General features: G+C 41.5%; 1 protein-coding gene and 1 pseudogene across 1 annotated transcript; both read left to right on the top strand.

Annotated features, from left to right (window-relative positions):
* The first annotated feature begins 16 nt into the window (after positions 1-16).
* TRMT6 (tRNA methyltransferase 6 non-catalytic subunit) lies at positions 17-10,195 on the top strand. Its single transcript, XM_010972720.3, has 11 exons — positions 17-300; positions 3,000-3,127; positions 4,492-4,601; positions 5,163-5,254; positions 5,383-5,466; positions 5,731-5,855; positions 6,594-6,952; positions 7,330-7,415; positions 8,032-8,134; positions 8,238-8,324; positions 8,713-10,195. The coding sequence occupies exons 1-11, from the start codon at positions 173-175 to the stop codon at positions 8,902-8,904; spliced, it is 1,494 nt and encodes a 497-aa protein (XP_010971022.1). The 5' UTR covers positions 17-172; the 3' UTR covers positions 8,905-10,195.
* Positions 10,196-15,507: 5,312 nt separating this feature from the next.
* LOC141574115 (EEF1A lysine methyltransferase 2-like) lies at positions 15,508-17,572 on the top strand (annotated as a pseudogene).
* Positions 17,573-19,703: the final 2,131 nt, after the last annotated feature.

Raw genomic sequence — 19,703 nt, forward strand, 5'->3', positions numbered from 1 at the left:
CTGACCGGAAAGCGGAAGCAGCGCGCAGCACGTGTGGGCGGTGCCGGTCTGAGGGCTTTGCGTCCCCTGGGTTTGTGGGAGGTGAGACCGCTAGCGGCGACAGGCCAGGGCCGGGTTGCGGAGCGCGGGGGCCCGGGGAGATCCTGCGGAGCTTGGAGACCCGCCGAGTGTCATGGAGGGCTCTGAGGAGCAACCAGGCTCACAGCCACCGCATTCCGGGGACCACCGCATCCGCGACGGCGACTTCGTGGTTCTGAAACGGGAAGATGTGTTCAAAGCAGTACAAGTCCAGCGGAGAAAGTGAGTAAGGCTGCGGGCCTTTGGTGTTCCCCACCCTCACCTTCTAAACTCCTCTCCCTCCAGGGTCCCATTCTTGACTCTCTGGATCCCCAAGTGTCTCCCTCTTTATCTCCTCTCGGGTCTTCCCAAAGAGGTCTTTGCCCCCAGGATCCCATCCTTGGCCCTCGGGATCTCCGTCACCCATCCTGTCTTCCTACAGAGGCCCCCCTTCGTGGTCTCATACCTGGTCCTATGTTTTAAGCATCCTTCTTAGTCTTTCCACAGAGCCCCTTTCCCATTCTTGGCCCTCGGTTGCCCCGCCCCTTTCTCCACTAACCCCCGACCATGTCCTGGGGTTCTTTCTCTAGGTTTTTGAGATCTTCCCTCCTGTCTTCTCACAGCCTTCACCCTCTGATCTCATCCTTGCCTCCCAGAGCTCCCCTCATCACTACTGTATTTTTTATTCTTGAAACCAGTACTTTTTTTTTTCTATTAGTAATGTGTGCTTGCTCCTAGGTACATAATTTTTGGAAAGTGCTAGTAATTATTCAGACCTTTTATTTGATGTGTAGCTGTGCAGCAGAGTCCTTAGGTTATAAGTTAAATTTGTGATCCTGAAGTTTCACAGCTATATGGGGAAGTGCAGGTAAAGACTAATAGGGGTGCTTAGTTTTTCTTTCTCATATTGTCCTTTTAAGGTGCTTTATTGTGAAATGTGGTTGTTTGAGTGTGCTTGTTAACAATGTGCTCTTTTAGGCAAGAGCTTTTCATTACCAGAGAGACAGATAGCAACATCTTTATTTCTGGAAAGTACTTTTTAGACATATATTTTGAAACACTTTTCATCAGTTTCCTTGGCAGAAGCCATAGCATTAATTTCCATTTCACTTAGAAAATGATCCTTTGGGCTCAACTACATCCCAGACCAGACTCCCCCTTTACTCTTCCCTTGGGGCTGCACTCATCTGGTTGGGCAGAATCAACCTCTGCAAATCCCACTCTTTCCCAGTGAAGAAAGACATGTGGGTCTAGGTCCTTCTGACTGGGCCCCACTGTTCTTGACTAGGGCAGTGACCTCCTGTCAGGATAGTCAGTTTGAGTGACACCCCCTTCTTTGCATATCAGACCTGCTGCCAGAGGGGTAAACCCAAGCCAGCTCAGACCCAGTGTTTCATTAGCACTGGGCTACTCAAAGGATGAGGCAGGGAAGAATGTACATCTGGGCTGAGCTGAGTTTCAGCTTCTCTGAGAGGATTTATGTCAGCAAATATTTTGTGTCTATTATGTTAGTCACTGAAGACCCGGCAAAGAACAAGAATTGGCCCTATCTGAATACTTAGGATCTTGGAGAAATTCACTCAGATGATTCAAGTGAATCGACTTAATGAAGATGTGACACATACACATACAGAGGTGTGACAAGGTTTAGAGATACAATTGAGGCTGGTGATGCACCCAGCGGTCTAGAATGGTGGAAAGTCTTTAGCAAGGGAAGCTGCATGATGCATCTGTGCATTCTGTCATGATCAGCCTCCTGAGGGACAGAGAAAGAAGAGAAGGTGTGGGATGGGGCACGAAGAAAATTAACCAGTACACGTCTTTTAAGATTCAGAGTTCTGTTGATGTGGGCTATGTTCTGAAGGTAAGCAGGGCTTCCTGAGATCCATTTGTTCTTTGCTGGGTAAACTGCGTGGATTAGTGGAAGGAACTAGGCTTGGGGATCAGGCAGACTTGGATTTGAATCCCAGCTCCCACTGTGTAACTGAATGTTGGACGAAACACCTTTCCCTGAGCTTGAAGATCGCTCATCTAGAAAGAGCCATGTCCCAGGATTACTGAATTGAAAATTAAATCAAAAAGTGTGAAACACCTTACCACAATGTTCATAGCAGCACTGTTTACAATGGACAGGACATGGAAACCACCTAAATGTCCATTGACAGATGACTGGATAAAGAAGTTGTGGTGTATTTATACAATGGAATGCTATTCAGCCATAAAAAAGAATAAAATAATGCCATTTGCAGCAACATGGATGGACTTGGAGATCATCATTCTAGGTGAAGTAAGCCAGAAAGAGAAAGAAAAATACCATATGATATCACTCATATATGGAATCTTAAAAAAAAAAAGAAAAGACGCAAATGAAATTACCTACAAAACAGAAACAGACTTACAGATGTAGAAAACAAACTTATGGTTACCAGGGGGAAAGTGGGTGGGAAGGGATAAATTGGGAGTTCACGATTTGCACATACTAACTACTATATATAAAACAGATAAACAACAAGTTTCTTCTGTGTAACACAAGGAACTATATTCAATATCTCGTAGTAACCTGTTATGAAAAAGAATATGAAAATGAGTATATGTGTGTATATATATGACTGCAACATTATGCTGTACACCAGAAATTGACACAACATTGTAAACTGTAAACTGAGTATACTTCAATTTAAAAAAAAGTTTGAAACACCTGACACATGCTGCCTAGTCCCTGACCGACACTCAGTGGAAATTCAGTGTTTTTGTGACTTCTTTATTAATTTTGTGTGTCTGCCCCAACCCAATTCTCTCTAGTCATTTGTCAGTTCATGGTCAGAGATCATGCTGCTGATCGTCCTTTGTGGAGTTTGATTTTGAGATAAACTAGATTGACTGTATCTTTCCTATACTGAATGCAAATGAGATTCAGCTAATTGACTGCATTTCTTCCCCAGGAAAGTAACTTTTGAAAAGCAGTGGTTCTACCTGGATAACATCATTGGCCATAGTTATGGAACCACATTTGAAGTGACCAATGGAGGAAGTCTTCAGCCTAAGAAGAAGAAGGAAGAGCCTACTTCAGGTGCACTGTACTACTTAGGATATATGAAATAGATGCTCTTGAGCTGGCTATTTAGAACCTATCAACCCCAATTAATTCTAAAGTGCTAGCCTAGGCTGTCCCTAAAGAAATCTAAGCTCATAATCTAAAAACTGTAGCTTGGTGGAATGAATTAGGGTCTGCCTTTGGCTTTACATACCTGGGTTCTGGCTCCAGCCCATCGCTAACCAGCTCACGAGGTAGTTAACCTATAGGGTAGAGGGTAAAGGGTCTGGCTTTGAATTTAGCTGAGTTTAGGTTCTGGCTTTATCACTTGCTTTGTAACCTTGAGCTCGTTATTTGGTTTCTCTGTTTTATATCCTCATCTGTAAAATAGGGCCATAAACATATTTAATATCTAAGCTGCATTGATTGTTCAGTCATATGACACATAGGAAATTCTTAACAGTGCCTTATCTGTTCAAAAACAAATGGCCCCATAATTTTAACTGTCATCATTAATTAAGATTAAATACTTAAATAATCATTAAAATAAATGTACTTAAAATATTTTATCAATAAAATTAAAATACTTCATTAAACTTAAATAATTAAAATACTATTGAAGTTCTGGTTCAAGCCAGTGTATTAAATGCTTTTAAATTAGCATTCATATTTTTATTAAGCACCAAAATTCTAGGCATGATTAGACATGCAATTGTAACAGTTCATGGGACAGATCATCCCATAAAATTTACTTAGCTTTGGGGAACACCAAAAATAATCAAGTAGGCAAGCAAACAGCATGAATTCAGATGGTGGTGTGCGCTATGAAGATGATAAGCAGGGAGGTGTAGTGAAGGCAGATTAAATGAGATAAGACTTGGCTGAGATAATGAGCTCAGACCTGAGTGATGGAAAAGATCCACCCACTTGGAGATGTCATAGAGCCCATTCCAGGCAGAGAGAGCAGCAAGCGCTGCAAAGCTCTACGGTGGCACCATGCTGATGTGTCTAAGGGACAGAAAGAAGGGCCATGTGGTTAAGAAATGAGACCGGAAAAGGTAACCAGAGGCCAGATCATATACAGCCTTGCAGGTCATCTTTGGAATGTATTAGAATTGCTACAGGAAGCCACTGTGTGGCTTTGTGCATTGGAATAGATGAGCCAGTGTGCATTTTAAACAGAGAAGTCTGACATACGAGGGCAAGAGTGGAAGCAAGAATATGAGTTAGAGGCTTGGAATTGTCATGACAAGAAAGGATAGTGGATAGGGTAGGGACAGTGGAACTGGAAGGCCAAATTTAAGTGGCTGATGGGCTGGCTGTGGATATGAGCTTAGAAGAAGAAAGATTTCTGAATAATTTTAGATCCCACATGTCACAAGAGCAATTTTCTTCCTTAGAGACCAAAGAAGCGGGCACTGATAATCGAAATATAATTGATGATGGGAAATCCCAGAAACTTACTCAAGATGATATAAAAGCTCTGAAGGACAAAGGCATTAAAGGAGAGGTAAAAGTCAAAGGATTTCTTTTGTTTGTTTTGTTTTTATTTGGTACTTAGGAAATTGCTTGATTTTTAAAGCAGATTTTTCTTAAGGTGAAATGTAAAAATACTGTACACTTTTGTTAAAAATAGCTTGAAGTGCTTATGCAATTCAGTATCTCAAAGATTTTGTTTCTTATCGACAGGAATGTAAGTGAATGACATCACTAATATTGTTAGCAAAAGAGAATTTGATAACAACTTAGTGCATATCAGAGCTTAACTTTGTTCATTCTCAGTAATGTTTTCAGCCAGTGTCTTCAGGAATGACTGTTTCTTTTACCTCTTTTCTCCCTTTCTTGTATATCTCTGTTCTTTTACTTCAATTTAAATGGATTTATAAAATACTTATATTTTAATACAAATTCTACATAGAGTATAAAAATATACAGTTCATCCTTTTGGACTACTTTGGAAAAGGGCCTGGAGATTCAGACCTTTGGATACATTCTGGGGTAAGAAACCTTTAAAGTTACCTATTCTGTGAAAATAAAGTTTCAGGAAATCTGCTTGCTCCTTTTCTTATAGGAAATAGTTCAGCAGTTAATTGAAAATAGTACTACATTCCGAGACAAGACAGAATTTGCTCAAGATAAATATATAAAAAAGAAGAAAAAGAAGTAAGTAGTTTTGTTTGAAAAAGACAAAAATATAAAACCTTTTTATAGATTTATAGAACATATTATTAAAAATAAAATGTTTTCAAACCAGTTTTTTAAAACTGATGTTCTGTTGTTCCTTTCGCCAGGTATGAAGCCATCATTACTGTTGTGAAGCCATCCACCCGCATTCTTTCAGTTATGTATTATGCAAGAGAACCTGGAAAAATTAAGTACGCTTTGTTTCCTTTCAAAAGTATAATTGGGGGAAAATATATCTTTAAGAAAGTCATGATTTTAAGTAAAATGAAAATCTTGCTCATCTGCATAAAGTGTCCTCCTACTTCATAAATTGTAAGTCCTTTTTACTGTTGCCTCCAAAGCAATCAGTAATCTTATCAACATAATTTTTATGAAACAAACAAACAAAACTTGAAAAATGATGATTAAATAGCAGACTTTGCTTAGCTAAAAATGAATGAATCTTTTTTCCTTAGCCACATGAGATATGATACACTAGCCCAGATGTTGACGTTGGGAAATATCCGTGCTGGCAATAAAATGATTGTGATGGAAACGTGTGCTGGCTTGGTGCTGGGTGCAATGATGGAACGAATGGGAGGTAAGAGTTAACGTTTTCAAGTTCATTAAAACCCCACTGTGATTTGAGTAAAGGGGTCTAAAAAATTCAAACTCAAAGAAATAGAGGCTGAGTTACTGTGAAGTTAGTGAAGTGACTAGGGTGTGCTCGCACAGCTCCGGTCTCGGGGACCTTCCTGCACAGTTCACATCTCCCAGCCTCAGTGGTGTTGGCACCCCCGATGGCAGTGCCTTTTCCAGCTGCTGTATCAGTGGGGATAGTTCAAGCCTGAAGCTGGCTAGGACCTCCAGGACAGTCATTTTAGTAAACTCTTGGATTATTGGTGCTCATTTTATTGGCCTGAATTGAGGGGATTGGGTGGGAAGAACACTAGGAGTGTATTCTGCCCCAGAAGAGTACATGACAGCCTAATTTGCCTGCCTTTCCCTGACCCATAGAAGATAAGAACTGGTAACTGCCTTGTTTGAAGCTTGGACTGAGGGGAAACTGAGAACCGCTCACCAATGATGTGACATACAAAGTTGTATGATCACAGCGATTTACCGTATGCTTCTTTAAGACTTCCCATATACCTGTTTGGAATTATATTACCTCCAGTGGGAGTATTCATAGACTCCAAACAGAAGAGCTGCACAGTCTTCAGCCTCTAAACAGTGCAAAGTGGAGAGACCTTCAGTCTTCTTATTGTGGCCCACCCCGAGGGTTGTGTAGCCTAGAGTTGCTCCATTGAGCAGGTGTTTGTCTCTTTTGTCTGTTTAGGTTTCGGCACCATTATTCAGCTGTACCCTGGAGGTGGACCTGTTCGGGCAGCAACAGCATGTTTTGGATTTCCAAAGTCTTTCCTCAGTGGTCTTTATGAATTCCCCCTCAACAAAGTGGACAGTCTCTTAAATGGGACATTTTCTGCCGAGATGTTATCTTCAGAGCCAAAAGACAGTGCTTCCGTTGAAGAAAGTAATGGCACACTGGAGGACAAACAGCCTTCAGAGCAAGAGAACGAAGACAGCATGGCAGAGGCCCCAGAGAGCAGTCACTCAGAAGAACAAGAAACAATGGAAATTGTCTCACAAGTTCCAGAATATAAAGAGCCTAAAGAGACAGGAAACAAAAAGGATTATGTAAGAATGTTAAGCGTTTCCCCTACTCTTGTAGTGTCTTCTTCAGGGCTTCAGTGAACTTCACATAAGCACTGAGGTTCAGTTTGGCTTTGGAGTATCAGCTCCCAAGGTATCAAAACAGAGAAAGAGCGTGTGTGAGTACACACATGTATGATTTCATCTGTGGGATGGAGCTGGAGGATGCAGAAGCACTGTGCAGGTGGTTCAGTGATGGTTTTGTAACACAGGCTCTTGTGTGTTTTCAACTTCCTTGTAAATGACCTCCTTCTGTTGCTTTAGTCCAAGTTAATAAGTATTAGGTGTTTTGACAGACCAGAGTTCCCATAAACCTGATTGAATGACCTCAGTATGTTGGTTTCTTATTTTTCTTCTTGAAGATTCAGGAAAAGCAGAGGAGACAAGAAGAGCAGAGGAAAAGACATTTAGAAGCTGCCGCTCTGCTGAGTGAAAGAAACGCAGATGGGTGCGTTGATGGGAGGACGCAGGCGACGTCTTGGTGCTCATGGGCTCTGCTTCAAGCAGATTAGAGTTCTCTATCTATTTGCCTGCTTTGATTATAGTGGGAGCAGAGGTGATGGTTCTGTCCTGGGTTTTTTAAGATAAGAGGCTGCATCTGGCAGAGGTGGGAAATCAATTATGCTGGTTTTGGAGTTTGAGAAGGAATTTCTCCAGTGATGGCACATCATATGGGACTGTGTAATCCCACTGGGTGCAGGTTGTGAAGCATTCAAATTGATGTGCTACTGGCCAAGGAAAACCTGACAGGAGAGGTAGATTTGGGTAGCTGCAAAACCAGTGTTACAACATTGGATTTGTTTACAGGTGATTTTTTTTTTAAATCAAGAATGTCATTAAATGCCACTTGGCGATGCCAAGCACCATGAGAGCTTATAATCCAGTTTGTGTTTCTTAGAAAGTGATAGCTCATGATTTTAGTGACTGGAATCTCTAGAATGTATTTAAAGCTCTTCCTTGTGTGAGTCATGCAAATAAATACGCAGACATTTTAAATGCATTTTAAAACCTGTGCTCTGCTTTGGGAGCATAGAGAAATAATTTGTCTGACATTTTCCTTGCAGTTTAATTGTAGCTAGTCGTTTCCATCCCACTCCACTGCTCCTGTCTTTGCTGGACTTTGTGGCTCCTTCAAGGCCGTTCGTGGTCTACTGCCAGTATAAAGAGGTAATACTGAAACAGAGTGGGCAGGAGTTCTTGCATCTGATTGTTGATTCTCACAAAGCAGCCCTCAAAATAATTCTTAACAGAGCTCTGTTTATGCCTTTAGCCTCTGTTGGAATGCTACACAAAACTGCGGGAAAGAGGAGGGGTTATCAACCTCAGGCTGTCTGAAACCTGGCTCAGAAATTACCAGGTATGTGAATTTTTGACAGGGAACTGGCTGTTGGAGAAGGAAGTCTCTGGCTGGGTGTGTATAAGGTAGCTAGTTCTCCATGGACCCAGCTCCACTGCTGATCATGAAGAGCCCAGAGGGAGGAACACAAACCAGTCCCCCACCAGAAACTTGCTTCTGATTTAAGCAAAACGGCTTCAGTTTTATTTTTCAAAAGAAAATTACCTAAACCCTTTTTTTCACTTTTATCTGCACTATCACATGAAGGAAGGGACTCCTTAGGAGTTGGTCTGATTAAATCTTCATGAGGATCTATGTCGTTTAAATTCTCATTTGTGGCACATGTGTTGTTAGCATGGGCCTTATCTGCTTAGGAAAACACGAATGTCTGTTTTTCTGTCTTGATTAGGTTTTGCCAGATCGAAGTCATCCGAAACTACTGATGAGCGGAGGTGGGGGTTACCTTCTCTCAGGCTTCACTGTTGCCATGGACAGCCTTAAAGCAGAGCCCAGTCTCAAACCCAACACAGGCACCGCAGAATCACACACGACTGAAGAGCCAGCAGCTAAAAAACGGAAATGTCCAGAGTCCGACTCTTAACTTTTCAAAAACTGCTTTGATCTTTGTTCTCAGGCATTATACAGTTAGTAAGTAAACTTTAAATACCATTACTAATTGTTTTTTCATATCCTAAGAATAAGAACGTGTCTGTACACCTGTTCCAGGGAAGGACAAATAAGCCTCTTGTCCACCTCTGGCACAGGTGGGTTTGGTCTATCAAAACCTCGAGCCAGAATACCCAAGCCTGGGGTAAGCAGTGGACTGGTATATGGCCAACTGTGTTTATTTCACAAAAATCCTCTTAAGAACTTTTAGCACTCTGCGCAAATATCTTGAGAATTTAGACATCCCAAAAATATATTTATACAAGACTTTGTATATATGTTAAGCTAAGTGGAGTAACACACTATCACTGAAACTTGGGTACTGAAAGGAAGGAATTCGTGGCAATTTCCTCCGTTCATTACGTTCTCTTCAACCTGAGCAATATGAATGTGTGTGATTTACAGTACCAAAAATGTCCACCATTTTCCCTCCAATGGAATATACTTTTAAGAAATGTTATATTTTGTTATTTTAATAGTTGATGACCTAGGAAAGCTCTCAGTATTTATTTTACTGCTGTTTTTGTCAATAGAAAGGTGTGGTAGGGTACTTTTTTCCCATTAATTTGCCAATGCCCTCATTCTTTGTTCCAAGAAAAGTGACTAGAACTTTTGTGTACTATTCAGTTAAAGAAAACAAGTGGTTTTTCCCCTCCCCAGAGACTTACGGAGATAGCTAGGTACGTGTATATGGATGTTGGTGTATGCATATACATACGTATGTTTATATATACACACGCATACACATGGAGACAGAGAATGCACTTCCTGTGTGAACTGTTAACAAAGGTTAGTGCAGGGCTTAGACCAGTCCTCATTGCATTAGTGTCACTCCTTGTCAAATGTATTTTTAAGTGCCTTTTTTGGTGATTATTAATGCTGGTTTATTGAGCTCTGGCGTGACTAGGTGGTTAGTCTTTCTAAGCTCTGAAAAAATAAAATGAAATTATTTGGTCATCCACTGCCGCCGAGAGAAGTGTTTAGTGTCCATTTGAGAGTGTGAGTCTCGCTCACTAAACACGCTCATCATGTGTCTTGTTCACGTCGTCATAGAATAGACGCGGATCATCCAGCGAGAAGCATCTCAAAAAAGAAAAAAGAAATAGCTTCTTCCTAGTAGCATGTGCTGTTCTAAAAATGGCCAGTGTGATTACCAACAAGTACAGTTTTGATTCCTTTTTCTTAAAACAATTGCTTTTAAAGAATAAAAGCATTTCCTACTGTGATGCGTCTGACTCACATTGTCGATGCTGTCAGTGCCACCGCATTCACTGGCTTTCAGCAGATTGTGACACGTGGTCTGTGTGAGAAAATATGCCTGGATCAGCATCTCAGTGAACATGTCCCTGCAAGCAGTTGTCCTCCGCACCCAACCAGTCAAGTTTGCTCAAAGAGAACACATTATGTGCACAGATCAGCAGCAGCTGGTCTCTGCTGGTCACTGTTGTTAGGACTGTCTCCTGCTTGAAACTCAGCCGGTGTGCAGGTCCCACCCCATTTCATTCAGTCTGGGGGTCTGCACTGCCACGGCCCTGTGTGCCCACATAACTGCCCCTGGAGTTGACTTGTGGACTTAGGCACCAGATGAACTCAAAGTTAACCTTCATCTGCTACTTTTTTTCTCATTCATGTAATCTGCTTCATCTTTGAGTACTGATGATTTAGTTCAGTGGTTTGAAAACTTAGTGTGCACCAGAGTGCCCTGGAGGGGTTATTAAAACACAGATTACTGATCTCCACCAAGTTTCTAAGTATGTCTGGGATAGGGCAGAGAATTTCCATTTCTAAGTTTCCAGGTGACAGATACTAGTGCTGCTGGGCCAGGAACCACTTCTGTGTGCACCCACGTCACTAGTGTAGCTAAGTACACAGTGTTTTTATCTTGTTTGTAAAGTGGACATCCACCTTTGGAGCAGATGAGTGGGTAATTCTATGACTACTGGACATCCAGTCACCAGGAGAGTTGTGTGAAACAGCACTTCAATGAGTGGCAATCAAAAAGTAAAGACAACATTTTGTAATGGCCGCCTTGCTTCTCCGTTAGATTAGGGTACTTAGAAATATACAGTGGTGCCAGTTAGAAAATGTTTTAGCTTAGAGGTACACTAAAATTGTATGAAGCAAATCTTTGTTTTTTAGCTTTATTGAATTAAAGTTCACATAACATTGTATAAGTTTAAGGTGTACAATGTGTAATTTGACATACTTATGTATTGCAGGATTATTACCACCATAGCATTAGCTAACATCACCTGTGACATAATTACCATTGGGTGGAGGGGGGGTAAGAACATTAAAATTTTACTCTCTTTGCAACTTTTAAGTATGTAATTATTGTTAACTATAGTCACTATGCTGTATATTAGAGCACCGGAATTTATTCATTGAATAACTGGAAATCTGTGCCTTTTGATCAATATCTCCCTAATTCCTCCACCCCCTAACTCCTGACAACCCCACCATTTTACTTTCCATTTCCATGAGTTTGTTATTTTTATATTCCACATATAAGTGCCATCGTACAGTATTTGCTTTCTCTGTCCAGCTTATTTCACTTAGCATAATGCCCTCCAGGTCTATCCATGTCACCAGTGGCAATATTTCCCTCTTTCTCATGGCTAAATAATATTCCATTCATTATTCATCTCCATTCATCTGTTGACACATCTCCATTCATTGATAGCAAAGATTATATGTATAAAATCTTTTTGGATTCTTTTCCATTATAGGTTATTACAAGATACTGAATATAGTTCCCTATGCTGCACAGTAAATCCTTGTTGCCTATCTATTTTATATGTGATAGTGTGTATTTCTTAATCCCATTCTCCTAATTTATCCCTTCCTTCCCCTTTGGTAACCATAAGTTTGTTTTCTGTGTCTGTAAGATGGTTTCCATTTTGTAAATAAGTTCACTTGCATTATTTTTTAGATTCCACATATAAGTGGTATCATATAATATTTATCTTTGTCTAACTTCACTTAGTATGATAATCTCTAGGCCCATCTTTGTTGCTGCAAATGGCATTTCATTGTTTTTATGACTGAGTAATAGTCCATTGTGTGTTTATTACCATATCTTTTTTATCCGTTCATCTGTCGGTGGACACTTAGGTTGCTTCCATATCTTGGCTATTGTAAATATTGTAAATAGCTGCTATGAACATTGGGGTGCATGTATCTTTTTGAATTAGAGTTTCCATCTTTCCATATATATGCCCAAGAGTAGGATTGCTGTATCATATAGTAAGTCTATTTTTAGTTTTTTAAGATACCTCCATACTGTTTTCCATAATGGCTAGTACCAATTTACATTCCTACCAACAGTGTAGGAGGGTTCCCTTTTTTCCACACCCTCTACAGCATTTATTATTTCTAGACCTTTTGATGATGGCCATTCTGATTGGTGTGAGGTGATACCTTATTGCAGTTTTGCTTTGCATTTCTCTAATAATTAGCAATGGTGAACATTTCGTGTGCCTGTTGGCCATCTGTATATCTTTACTCTCTGGTGCCTGCCTATGAGATACAATAGCCAACTCTCCCATTTTTGACAAATTGACCCCATGTAGGAGATGAACCTCATCAGTTAGCCCAGTCTGAGTTCCTGGTTGTCTCTCAAAAGTTTGTGATTTCCAAGCTGCCATCTTTCTTATTGGCTCCCAGTAACTGAGGGTGTACCAAGACCCATCAGTATCTCAAAGGTGAGAATTCCTGTCAACACCTAGATATAGGCTGATCAGAAGTGGACCTTCAGGCAAGAGCTGGGAAAGTATGTAGTTAGGCCCTTTTGGGGGAGGAACTTAGAGATGGGTATTTTTGCCTGGTCCCTCTACACTAAGCCTAGATGTGTAGCTGCAGGGGGTGCTCCTGTACCCATTTAAAAACTACTTCTTTAAAATCCTGTGGGACTTGTGCATGCGATTCTCATTGGCTATTAAAGCCAGGTGATTTGGGGTTCCGTTCCTCAGGTGCCAGTCACAAAAGCTGGGGTGACGTGTACAAGCTACCTCCAGAGAGCGTGGCAATCAGATATTAAGGTTGGAGTAACCCAGAGGGAGAAGTTAGGGAAAGTGCCTACTGGCTCCCCTGGCCTCTGGGGAGGATCACAGCCAGCCCCTAAATGTGTGCTAAGTTAGACAGCAGACCTTCAGGCAGCAGCTTGTAAAGTGTGTAGTCACACCCTCAGGGAAAGACCTGGAGATGGATACCTTCTCTACTACCTCTGCACCGAGCCCTGGGGCGACGGCCACATTAAGGACTGAGACTTTGTTGGCTACAGTCCTGCGGCTTTCACAGACCCACGCCTCCTCAGTTTTCAGAGCTAGGTGTTTTGGAGGCCCGTTCCTTGAGTGGGAATCTTAAATGTTGGAGTGCTTTAGATGGGGTCCAAACCCTTCAATCCTCAGGGAGAAGCTGGGAATTGGGGTTGGGGGTTCCCTCCCAGTTGTATGGTTCTGTGCGGGGGTGGAGTCCATTGTGAGAGTGTGTCTCAATCTCTCCTACTGGCTTCAATGTGGCTTTTCTCATTTATCTGATGTGTAGGATTCACTCAGCTAGTTTCTGGATTTCTCTCAGAGGGCACTGCAGTGTGTGTAACTGTACATGTGGTGGATCCTAGGGAGGAGGGAAGTTGAGGACCCTCCTATGTTGCCATCTTGGTCACCTGTCTCGTAGGAAGCAGATCTTAATGGGTAATCATTCATTTATTGATTGTATATGGAAAAGCCAAAAATACATTCTATTTTGTATATACATATTTTTTATTGAAGTATAGTCAGTTTACAATGTTGTGTCAAGTTCTGGTGTACAGCATAATGCTTCAGTCATACATGAACATATATTCATTTTCATATTTTTTACCTTGTTACTACAAGATATTGAATATAGTTCCCTGTGCTATAAAGCATGAACTTGTTTATCCGTTCTACATAAATAAATATCAGTCAGTATCTGCAAATCTTTAATTCCCCGTTTATCCCCTCCCACGCTGGTAACCACAAGTTTATTCTCTATGTCTGAGAGTCTGTTTCTGGTTTTTTTTTTTTTTTAATATTTTTTAGTGAGTTATAATCATTTTACAATGTTGTGTCAAATTCCAGTTTAGAGCACAATTTTTCAGTTATACGTGAACATATATATATTCATTGTCACATTTTTTTTCTCTGTGAGCTACCGCAAGATCTTGTATATATTTCCCTGTGCTATACAGTATAATCTTGTTTATCTGTTCTACATTTTGAAATCCCAGTCTGTCCCTTCCCACTCCCCGCCCCCTTGGCAACCACAAGTTTGTATTCTGTGTCTGAGTCTGTTTCTGTTTTGTATGTTTTTTTTTTTAGATTCCACATATGAGCGATCTCATATGGTATTTTTCTTTCTCTTTCTGGCTTATTTCACTTAGAATGACAATCTCCAGGTCAAAAATACGTATTTTTTTAATTTTAGTATTAAATCTTAAAAAAAATAGGGTGTTTGCATTTTGTTTCAAATCATTGGCTGTAATGATTGCAAGAGCCATAGTAAATACTAAGAAGCAGGTTCTAAAAATCTGATTATTAAGACTGGTGTTGTTCTAAAAGTTCCTGATTTGGGAATGTATTTAAGTGCAGTGCTGGAAAGGATATGAGTGCATCTGATATCTTTACTTGAAATATAATGTTGCTTCTAGGCTAGTATTAATTTTTGTAAAATAAATTACAGATTTTTCTTGGACAGATCAGATGGCAAGAACTGTAAGTCCCTAAATAGCTAAAGAGCAGTTGATAAATTGTTAACTGGCCCCATTAACATTTATTAGACACTGCTTTTTGACTATGAGGAAGTGCCAAATCCTTGAAGTGCAGGAAATTAATATCATGTACTCCTTTTATTTTGGCCTCTTTCACTGTTCCATTAATAACCTGGGCTTTTGGCATTTAGCTGAGATATCAAAACAGGACTGGAAAGATTTTGACATTTCATTTTCACATTGCCAAAAAGTTAACAAGGCACTGAAGATACTTTATTTCAAAATGTAGGTGCGCTCAATATGTTGTATGTTTGTCCACTTAGTGTTGTCATTCTAAACAAACACCCTTGGAAAAGCAGAGAAATGAATCCAGGCGGTGGAGGAAGTGAGAGCACAAGGTCACCTGCCTTTTGGAATACTCTCCCCAAACAAGTAAGTCTAAGTAACATGGCCTCTCACCTTTCTCTTCCATCAACTGCGAGTGACACAAAGTAGCTAAAGCCATATGATGACCAATTCAAGGAAGAGAAGAGCCAAAAATAAGAAAGAGTATGATTGCTTTAAACCAGGGGTCAACAGAACATAGCTCACAGACCCAATCTGTCTCCCCACCAGTTTTCATATGGCTTCAAGCTAAAACCTGTTCCTTCCATTTTTAAACATTTAGGGGGGAAAGCTAAAGCAGAATAATTTTGTGCTAAGTGAAAATTACATGAAATTCAAATTGCGGTGCCCATAAATGAAATTTTATTGGAACGTGGCTACGCTCATTTGTTTTGAGTATTTTCCATGGCTGCTTTTGTGCTTATGGTCGAGGTGAACAGTTGTGACAGGGACCATATGGCCCTCAAAACCTAAAATATGTGCCATCTGGCCCTCTAAGGAAAAGTGTGCTCACCACAAATTTCAGTGAAGCGATGATCTGACAGGAGAGCAGGATTTCAGAGTGCGGAGGTGGGCTGGTTTGGAGCCAGCAGACCACTGGTGCTGGGGCCGAACACGGTCCCCAGGGGGCAGTCCCGGAGCGGACAGCTTCACCCCAACTGCTGGGGACCTGCAAGCACTGGGATGCTGTCTATGAGAGACCTGCAAACTTTCCAAGAATATGGAGATACGGGAGATCTGGTTTGGGAAGAAAGTATGAATCGACTAAAGTAGATGCAAAACCACAAGATTCCCCTGGAAGCTTCAGTGCTTGATAGTGGAACTGGAAATGGCAAAATCTGGTTTCCTTAGTATTACTGGAATTGATTACTCTTCCTTCAGCAATACAGCTTTCCGGAAGAATTATAGAGAAAGAAGCTTTATCTAACATTAAGTAAAAGGTAGAAGACTTTTGGAATCTCCCGACAAAGCTGTCTGGATTTCATATTAATATTGACAATGGAACTTTTGATGCCTTGAGCAACTGACAATGTGGTTGAGCAGGAGAAGCATTGTGTGAAATCTCTCTCTAGGCTGTTGAAAAGTGAAAGCCTTTTTTCCTAATAATCACAAAGGATTTGAACTTTTTGAAGAGCTACTGACACCCAAGTTCAGCTTTGGAGGCAGATCTGGAAACAGTGTAGCAGCACTGATTTTCCAAAAAATGTGAGGCTTTTCATTGGACAAATTATTAGCTTTTTTAAAAAAAGTTCCACATCACAGAAAACCTAACACAAAAAATCTAAGTGCAAATAAATGCTTAGTAAGCACACTAGATGCACATGTTGAGTAGATAAAATGGGTTGGTGAAAAAAAAATCATGACCATGTAAATGGCTGGGTTTTAGAGGTCAACCAAGTATAATTTAAAATTTTCTTTTGTAGATATTTTTCTTTTTTATTAAAAATTTTTTTTCCTGTAACTGCTGAAGAGCTAAAAATTTTTAAGCAGTAAATGAATTTACAAGGGGTTAAAAAAAAAAAAAAGATGTAAAGTGGAATCCAAAGCTCCTTCTCATTCCCCTGGAACTACTGGCAGCATTTGATGCGTTCCACACTACCCACCCCCCCATGTGACAGTTTTCCTCTCTTGGCTTCTAGGGCATATGGTGGATCCCTGATATATTTTTAGCCTTTCTTCTGCCATCTCTGTTGCTGCCCTGGCTCAGGAAGCCATAGGGAAAGAGCAGCCTGGAGGCCAGCCTGGCAAAAACAACTCCAGGCCCCCATTCTGAGTGGCCGCCACCGGCTAAGAGGCTTCCTTCCAAGGCACTAGGCTCATAAGAGCCCCCCCATCTCCCCTCTTCCCTCCCCTCCCCGAGACTGAGCAGGCTACAGCCAGCAGAGGCAGTTGGGTTCTTTAATATCAAAACAGCAAAAACAAAGTTGAGAGAACCCCACTTTTTACTCCCCAAGCCACACAAGAGCCTTCCTGACACCTTATAACCCTGTGCCTTGCACCAAGTAGAAAATAAACTCCAAGCAGCTGTCAAAAAAAAAAAAAAAAAGAAAAGAAAAGAAAAGAAACAAACCTCAAATATGAAAAAACTCTAAAATAACTACAGGTGGCTACATCTGCAGAGGGATTTGGGGGGAGGGTGGACGAAGGCCATTTGTTTGCTAGGTACTTAGGGTGCCTAGCAAAGTACCACACACTGGGTGGCTTAAAACAGAAATTTATTCTCTCACAATTCTGGAGTCCAGAAGTCCCAAATCAAGATGTCAGCAGGACCATGCTTCCACTGACATTTCTAGGGGAGAATTCTTCCCTGCCTTTTCCAGCTTCTCACCCGAGACATTACTTGGCTGGTGGCTGCATCACTCCAATCTCTACCACTATCTTCATTCACGTGGACGTCTCTCTTCTATGTCTGTCTTCATGGCATTCTCCTCTGTGCATGTCTGTATCTAAATTTCCTTCTTCCTGTAAGAATACTGGTCATTGTAGATGTGGGCCCACCCTAATGACCTCATCATAGCTAGATTACATTTGCAGAAACTATTTCCAAATAAGGTCATAGTCATGAGTGCCAGGGGTCAGGACTTCAACATAGGGTTTTGAGGCACACAGTTCATCTCATAATACTCACTTTAAGTCTTTGAAGACTACTTGATGTTTTTACCATCAACATCTATTATTTTGATAAAGGAGGGAAAAACAGTGGCCTGGGTAATCCTTGACTTCTTTTCAAAGAAATGGTGGCACCCAGAGCTCCTAACTGCACGCTGCTGAGCACCGTGGTCAGGTGGGATTCTCTTGGGCATCTCCTGCATCCTTGATAGGTCATCTGTGCCTGAAGTGTTTGCACATTAAAATGAAGGGGTGTGCTGGTGCACAGGAACTCACCAGGCAGTGGGCCAGGGGAAGCTGTGGGAGCCACATCTAAGCCTGGGGCGCCATGCGGGGCTGTGCTCCATCCGCCAGCAGCTCCTCCTCATGAGCAGTGCCCACTGGTGTGTGTGTGTGTGTGTGTGTACGCACGAGCACGTGCACACATGCATGTGACTTGCCAAGCTGGCATTTGGTGCATTGCAGTATTTCTCTCATCCAGTGAGTAAACGTGTTCATTTTGGGCCCCTTGAATTCTCTTTATTTAGGAAATGATTTTGTTTCCTAGTGGACTGCAGTAGAGAAAATGGGGAGACATACTGCACTTGGGTGTGTTGCAACGTGTTAAGCATTTCCCAGCATCTTCCATCAAGATACAGTTGCAGATGGGTTATAACCGTAATGTATTAAAACTGAAGTTGTGTTATTTGCCATAATATAAACTTGGCTTTGAATAATTTCTTTTGTTGGGGTTTCCCAGAAGCAACCCCCCGAGATAAGAAGTTGAGGACAAGCAGTTTATCTGGGCGATGATACCAGGAAACACCAGTAGGGTCGCCAGTGGGAGTGTGACAGGGAGGTAAAAACAGATGATAAAGGGTGTATCCGTGAGCAGGTCACCACTGTGGCACCCGCGGCTCCATCCCCTGGGGAGTTCTGGGAGGCATCATAGACTATGTGGCTCAGAGTTAATACACCTGAGGACTGTGGGGGCTGGCCTGCTTGTTATGGGTTGAATTTTGCCCCCAGAAAAAGATGTGTTGAAGTTCCAACCCTGAGTTCCTCACAATGTGACCTTATTGGAAATAGGGTCGGTGTGGATGCAGTTAGTTAAGATGAGTTCATCCTGGAGTAGGATGGGCCTATCATCCGACAGGACTGGAATCCTTATAAAAAGAGCATCATGTGAACAGATAGAGACTCAGAAAGAAGATGGTCGCGTGAAGATAGAGGCGGAGATTGAAGTGATGCAGCCACCAGCCAGGGAATGCGATACAGCTGAAACTCTCTTGGAAAAGTCTGTCACTGAAAGTTAACCTTGAGGAGACTGGTTAAATGATCACAGGCTATTCTTGACTTAGCCAAGTAGAGGAGAACCAGGTCTTTGGGATGAATAAAAGTCATGAGTGGTGCCCAGACTAATTTTTGCCACCTCCCAGAGAACAGCTCTTCATCTGAACTGCCAAAACTGTAGTCATCAACCAAGTAGAAGCCACCGTTTGTGGGGAATGAAACAAGTAAAAGGAAGGAAAAGAAGAAATTGGCCAACTGTCCTGCTTTAAGAAGCTGCAGCGAAAATAATGGTAGCAGCCAGCGTTCCTTATTTTACTGATGAACCTGAGCGCAGAGAGGGAAAGTAACTTGCCCAAAGTCACACAGCTACGTAGAGTCAGAACACTGTCTTCTTACAGATAAGCCCTGAGGGTCCAAGGATCTGGCTCAGCCCAGACGTTGTGATTCCCAGTCTGGAGTTCTCCCTACTACCCAGGCTTTCTCCTCAGCCCTGAAAAATGATCCTTGGCCGGCGCCTCCCAGAGCTCTCTAAATGATAGGATTTTTAAGTTAGTGTCTTATTTTTGAAACAGGTTCTTCAAGCCTATTTAATCTTTTTACAGCCTAGGGGAGCAGATACCTTTTACTAATCTCTTTCTCTTTATATCCTGAACATTCTTTTCCTTCAAAGGGTTGCATTTCCTCCCACTTATTTTTTTTTCCATTCTGCATCCAAAGGCCAACAAACCAACCCATCT

Source organism: Camelus bactrianus, chromosome 19, assembly GCF_048773025.1.
Source record: "Camelus bactrianus isolate YW-2024 breed Bactrian camel chromosome 19, ASM4877302v1, whole genome shotgun sequence".
NCBI lineage: Eukaryota > Metazoa > Chordata > Mammalia > Artiodactyla > Camelidae > Camelus > Camelus bactrianus.

Excerpts from the sequence above, each read along its gene's own strand:
- TRMT6 (XM_010972720.3), top strand. The coding sequence starts at position 173 with ATGGAGGGCTCTGAGGAGCAACCAGGCTCACAGCCACCGCATTCCGGG. Across the intron at positions 5,255-5,382 it reads ATAAAAAAGAAGAAAAAGAA|GTATGAAGCCATCATTACTG; the intron begins GTAAGTAGTTTT and ends TCCTTTCGCCAG. Across the intron at positions 6,953-7,329 it reads CAGGAAACAAAAAGGATTAT|ATTCAGGAAAAGCAGAGGAG; the intron begins GTAAGAATGTTA and ends TTCTTCTTGAAG.